At 35.3% G+C, this 6,186-nt stretch overlaps 1 protein-coding gene across 4 annotated transcripts; it reads right to left on the bottom strand.

The window, feature by feature from the left end:
• Positions 1-234: 234 nt before the first annotated feature.
• On the bottom strand, positions 235-5,882 carry LOC113778300 (actin-related protein 2/3 complex subunit 3). Of its 4 annotated transcripts, none has more exons than XM_027323656.1 (3): positions 5,772-5,882; positions 5,394-5,570; positions 235-1,240 (listed from the first exon to the last, which is right to left on the bottom strand). In XM_027323656.1, the coding sequence occupies exon 3, from the start codon at positions 1,140-1,142 to the stop codon at positions 624-626; it is 519 nt and encodes a 172-aa protein (XP_027179457.1). In that variant the 5' UTR covers positions 1,143-1,240; positions 5,394-5,570; positions 5,772-5,882; the 3' UTR covers positions 235-623. The 4 variants fall into 4 exon arrangements, with proteins under 4 accessions (XP_027179457.1, XP_027179459.1, XP_027179460.1 ...); XM_027323658.1 differs by lacking the exons at positions 5,394-5,570; positions 5,772-5,882 and adding exons at positions 2,060-2,145; positions 3,592-3,722; XM_027323659.1 differs by lacking the exons at positions 5,394-5,570; positions 5,772-5,882 and adding an exon at positions 3,040-3,217.
• Between the last annotated feature and the right edge of the window lie 304 nt (positions 5,883-6,186).

Genomic DNA, 6,186 nt, shown 5'->3' with positions numbered 1-6,186 from the left:
ATTTGTTGCAATTTTGTTTGATGAAGCCTCTCTGTAAAGTACTGATGAGAGTATTGCATCTCAATTGCCTTCTCATAAATCATAATGCTGTTTAAGCTCATTGACCTTGTAGAAAGGAAACCCGCAATGCTGGTAATTATACAGGAAATTTCCTCCCAAAGCCACACAACAACACATTAATTACACAGCAAAGCACATAAATTACAATTTTTTTTTACACAAATTACAAATTAATTGTCGTACAAAGCCAAGAAACTTGCAAATTTTTGATGAGCTTTGTTCTGCAGTACGTAAACTCTTTAACCATATCTAGTTACAGAAGAATCCCACATTTAATAAACAACAGAAAAAAAAAGAAAAAAAAAAAAGCTGAAACTGAAACAGATCACCAAGCTGGGAAAAAAGGAGCTAGCTAGAAGAAAAACATACTTTGTTTGTTTTTTTTGGTGATATTCATTCAACAGTACTGACAGAAATGTCAAAATTGAAAAATAATAACATAAACACAAAGATTCTGCATTGTCTTTCTATGCAAAGTTGTTGTCCTATGCTTACAGGACATGGGCAGGGGATGCAGACAATTGAGCTGCACTCGGGAACATCAGAATACTGGGGCCACTTCCTTATGGATTACTAATATTCATGAACTTTCTCTTTGCAAATGCCAACCACCATTTATTAGGAGTCCCGTTGTGCCTGTATGCAACACTCAATAGTCTTCCACTTGTTTCCTCGCGAATTTGCCTCAGATAATTTCTGAACAGCTCCGCCTCTTTTTGAGATTGTGGTAGTGTAAATAACCCTGGAAAGGGAAAGCCAGACTCTCCAGGCACAGGAACCTTTTCCAAACCCAGGTTAATAATTGCCTTCGTTCCTTCAGCCAAAGTTCTGCAGCCCTCTAGCTTCTTTAAAGCCACATTTATGTATAATGTCAAATAGATAAGAAGCTTATCAGCTGAACTTTTGATGTCAAAGTTTTTGAAGAAGACATTAGCTCTGAAAAATGATATTGCTTCATCAACAATGTCAGTGGTATCTGATGCTGGAGCAGGTCCCTTTATATGACTTTTTAGAGGAAGAAGAGGGCATCCACAAGCTTTGGCAATCCCTTCATCAACAACAAAGCTGGAGTGATAAACCATTTTTCCATCCACTCGTGGGCTGAGAAATTCGTCTCTTGTAATTCTTTTTTGGCTCCGTCTTGTATTATAGATAAACTACCATTAAACTGGATTCCGGTCTGATGAAGAAGAGGTAAACGGTGGTTGATCAGAAGTCAGCCAGACCAGAAAATATGCAACCCAACACATACAATGAAAGAAAATTCATAGTTAGAAAGTGTAGTAGCAGTAGAACCACCAGAAAAGGTACAAGATCTCTGGATCAGAGGTAGCAGAAAAAACCTTAGCAATACATTTCAAGGAAAAATAAAAATTACAACAGATTTGAAAACATATCTTAAAGTACTAATCGAAATAAGAAAAATAAAAGCCCAACCAAAAATACACAATCAACAAAAAATACAGGGAGAATTAAGAAACTCATAAGAACCAAATACAAGAGAATACATTACAGAAAAAGTATCAAAGATCTTAAAAGAACTGTTCAAACTAAGAAAAATATAAAATTGATTTAGATCTCAAAACATATCTTGTAAGTACCACAAAATCAAAACTACAGGAAGAATTATGAAACTCATAAAAACCAGATTTAGGAGAACACATCCAGTAAATTGTAGTAGTAAAAATACATGAAAAATACATTATTAAAAATACTTTCAAAATCAGAAGAGATCTGAACAACTAGCCGAACTAAGAAAAATATTAACCCAATCTAGATCTATAAAGGAAAAATTAAATTATTCAGAAGGAAAAGCATGTAAAAAGTATTAATACCAGAAGCATTTCTAATTACCCAAATAAATTTCAATGGAAGAGCCATTTTCACATTACTTTTTCCAAAATTCTGAATGAATGTTTCAGAATGTTAAAAACTCAGAAGATAAAAATGCAGAAAAGGAAGTCTTTATAGGAAAATAATATGGATGAATTAGTCTAACCTAGATCAACACAGAGACAATGTCTGATTGACACAATCAACCCAGTCCATGGCCATGTTTTTGGATCATTCAGTATTTGGAGATATCTGGAAGAAGATGTGTATTTGTGTATTTCTCAGTGAAAACTAGAAATTTTCAGGCCCAATTTGATGTGTAAAAAATATTGAAAAATTCCCTATAACTCTCATTTTTAAAATTAATAGAACATGGAAGATCTTAATTGTCGTCATGTTGAGAAACCATGTCCACGTGCAAACTATTATAGCAGTAGGGTAATTAAAGCAATGGCCATGTCCATGTGCAATACCAGAGAAACTAATGTAACAAGGAAGCTGCAAAATAATTGAAAACTAAGGTATGTTAAAAGTTTTTGTCCCCCCAAGTTAGGATCCGTCCATTGAACAATCCCCTTTCAATGAACCAAGGCATGGAACTCAGCAGTGCTTATCTGTGCCAGGGATTAATCAGTGCATGACCAGGTCCTAAAACCAAAATTTAAGCAGAAACCAAGTTATATCAAACAAATCATGATTTGAGTGCAGATTCTACTTGTTGAGCCCCAAAACATGTGGAAAATTAGAACCAAGACAGTAGAAGCTGGGGAAATACTCTTTAACTGGTCTTTGGTCCTATAACTATGATAGTCACTAACATGACAATGCAGTAAAAGTCAAAAACAATCGATGAAATTAATGTTTCTAGGTCTATCAAAGTATTGTTTCCAATGGAATTTAAAGATAGTTCGAGCCATTGCAAGACATTAAAGGATCATTCAGCATACAAACACAAAGGCAAAAGTAAAATCATTTTTGTTTAGGACCAAACAGTAAGCTAAAGAACATCTCTCAAATCATCTAATAGTCCATAACAATAGGACATGTAAATTTTCAGAAAACTAAACCAGTGTAGTGGTAAAGCTACCTTTAGAAGCAAATCATCAAATACAAAGCATGCTACTATTGTAAGAGATGATCACACACCTTAAACACTGGATGTTTACTTTGCTGTGCTTCTTCTTGGTTCTTTCAAACTTACAAAACAATCAATAATAACAAAAGCAAACATTTCTGCTAGGACGTCAATTTTGGGAAAAAAAAAGGCTAGAAAAACTCAACAATAAATTCATCAAATGGCTGAAAATTGATACGAAAGTGTGAGCTTTTCTTCGTGTTTTTTGCTAAATAGGGGTGGGGAGGGGAGCTGTATAGTGCTTTCCCCTCTTTGATTCTCTCCTTTTTCTGGGAAAAAAAAGAATTGCATGGATGGGAGATGAGATAGTGTAGGGAACAAAAGGCACCACACTTGCAAAGATTTTCCACTTTCCAAACAAAGCTGAAAATACCAAAAAAAAAAAAAAACCAAACACTAATTGTGTAGCATTCGTGTGTCTGCTATGCGAAGAGGAAAAAAGCAAACAAGTTTTAAATTTTTCTTTACCATAGAGGAATACACCAAAAGGCAAGAAACCTCTCTATTTTTCTTTTCACCTATGAGAAAATGAAATAAGATTTACATCCTATAAAGCCTCTAACCTCAAGCGCCCTTTTCTATTCCTTCGGTTTTTAATACTGATTCTACTTCCCTCTTACTAAGCAGCCATCAAATCGAAGCCGAGAGAGTAAAATTGAGAGTCAGAAATTGTTGACAAAGATCTGAAGGTTGAGAAATAAGGGTACGTACGGGCTTAGTGAATCAGACGAGTGACCATTTTTTGGGCAAAAAATCCCTGAATTTTAGGGTAAAAGTGTACACCTAATCTATGGAAAAATTTGTGGGTTTCATGTCTGCAAGTACAAATAACTGATAAAAGGAAGAAATCTACAGTGAAAATAAGGAAGAAATTGACGTGATTGTCAGGCATAAAAAAGGAAGAGAAAGGGGGAGAAGAAACAGAGAAGCCAGAGAGAGAGGAGACGGGAGAAGGAAGATAACAAGCCAATTCTTCTCTTCAGCTTCAGCACGTGAGATCCTCGTGATAGACGACCATGCTTGAATCAATCCCATTCAACCACGTCAGCACAGCAACCATTCATCTTAACAAACCCATTCATGCTTTTACTACATAGGTAGATAAAGCCTCGTGCATAATTTGTCTCACTAGGAGGGGGCAAGTGGCCCTAATTTGTCCACTTGCTCTTATTCAACATTGTCAGCATTTGACCATATTTGAGGCCTTTAAGGAGCACAGATGAGTGGATTTTTTCTTATGAAAAAAAATATAGACATTACATGGTACAACTTGATTGGTTGATATCATTTTGAACTAATAACAAATTAAAAGCTATACAAGAAAGCTAATGCGTCAAATAAAATCATAATTCAGAACATAATAAATTAATAGGTGATCTGAAATGATTACCATTTCTTCTGACAAGCATAAATAAGCAATATAACAAACAAAATGTGCTAAATTTAAAGCGAGAAATAATTCATAGGCCTCCGTTGAAGTTTCTTAAAATTTCAAACAGTTCCCCATGTTTTTTAAAATTTAGACATTCCTCCCTTTGTAGAGCAAATCATTTGTGGTAATTAACCTTGATAGAATCCATATATTCTCATTCATATAGCCAGGTTCCAAGGAGAGGCAAGCAGGACAAACCTAAACTCTCTATTCCTTAATTTCTTATATTTTTCAAATCCATTGTGCGCATTGAATTGAAAATTTATAATTTATAATGCATATTTAAATTGTCATTAAGGTAATTATGTAAATAAAATCATCCTAGATAATTTCTAACAATCTGTTAATAAAGTTTTCTTTTTATCAAAACAAAAAAGCTAAAATCTCTACCTCTTCCAACTCCTTATAACTTCAATTCGCTGCTTGCTCCTTACTGGACAAAGCACCATACAATGGTCCTACATTAAATCCTTTGTCCTTGATATTGTAAAATAGTCACTCGTTCACCTCTCCTTCGTTCTATTTCCCTCTTATCTAGTTTTTGAATGAGCTGATTTACTTTGCATTTTTATATTGTGATGGACATAGGAGACAGTAATAATGGATATGGTTAGCCAAATGAAGGTTGGGTAAATGATGGAAATGATTGCTGCTCCAATTGTTTCATCAATTAACTATTATATCCTCTTCCCTTCCTGTTATTAAACAAGTTTTCAATTGTTGGGTTGATGCTACACACTCGTATGAGATAGAGAGACAAGTGCAATTTTTCAAAAGTAAAAGTTAAATTTAGTCCAGAATTACAAAAACCTACAGCAAGTAGCTAAATTAGAAACAACCCATAAAACATTAATGCCAGCAAAATCACTAAAACGCTAAAAAAACCCGAGAATCACATCGAAACAGAAGAAAAGGCACAGCCTTTGAACTTACTGTGAGAAAACCAGAAGCCCAAGATCCAAATCGCTTATCCTTGAAGCCACTAGAAAGGAGAAGCAGAGAAAAAGATTGAAATCCACCAGAGGCAACTAGCAAGCTGTAAGTTCCCCCAAAGGCCAAAAGGCAACAGCAGAGCGGAGCAGAGCAGAGCACAGAGAAGAGCAGTGCGTGCTGTGTGTGAGAGAGAAAGTGAGCGAATGAGAGAGAGATATTACACAGTCAAAGAAATTCAGAATTCTCTTGAAGAAAGACATCAAATCACTCTCTTGTACAAAGATTTTGCCAGTCAAAGAAATTCAGAATTCAATATTCAATGCTGCAAAGTTAAAAATCGAAGGCAAAGGGAAAAAAGAGTGAGCTTTTAGTTGTTACCTTCCGGACTGAAGAACCCAGTTGGAGAAAATTAGGCACGGGTAAGTAGAGAGCACTCGGAGCAGTTAGGGTGGAGGTGAAGGCGGAGAGCAGAAGCACTTGCGGCTGAGGAAAAATGATTAGTTAGATCGGGAGAGAGGCTGCTTACATAGTTGACCCGTTTTTAATTTTTTACCCACAAGATCCGCGTGTAGACCCGTTTCTCAAGATTTAGTTGTGGAATTGGAATTAGAATTCTTTTGGTCCAGCAAAGAATTCAACTCATGGAATTGGACCCCGTAAAATTCAGATTCAATTCTAATTTTTTGAATGAAGCAGTATCCAAACAACAAATTTGGAATTTGGGGCCCAATTCCAATTCTAAACCCCAATTCTATGGGGAACCAAACATATTTACCATAATTTGGATTAACTT

The sequence above is a fragment of the Coffea eugenioides genome, chromosome 7 (assembly GCF_003713205.1).
Source record: "Coffea eugenioides isolate CCC68of chromosome 7, Ceug_1.0, whole genome shotgun sequence".
Classification (NCBI taxonomy): Eukaryota; Viridiplantae; Streptophyta; class Magnoliopsida; order Gentianales; family Rubiaceae; genus Coffea; species Coffea eugenioides.
Note: the sequence above shows the minus strand (reverse complement) of the source record. Positions and strands in the feature narration are given on the sequence as shown.

Excerpts from the sequence above, each read along its gene's own strand:
- LOC113778300 (XM_027323656.1), bottom strand. The coding sequence starts at position 1,142 with ATGGTTTATCACTCCAGCTTTGTTGTTGATGAAGGGATTGCCAAAGCT.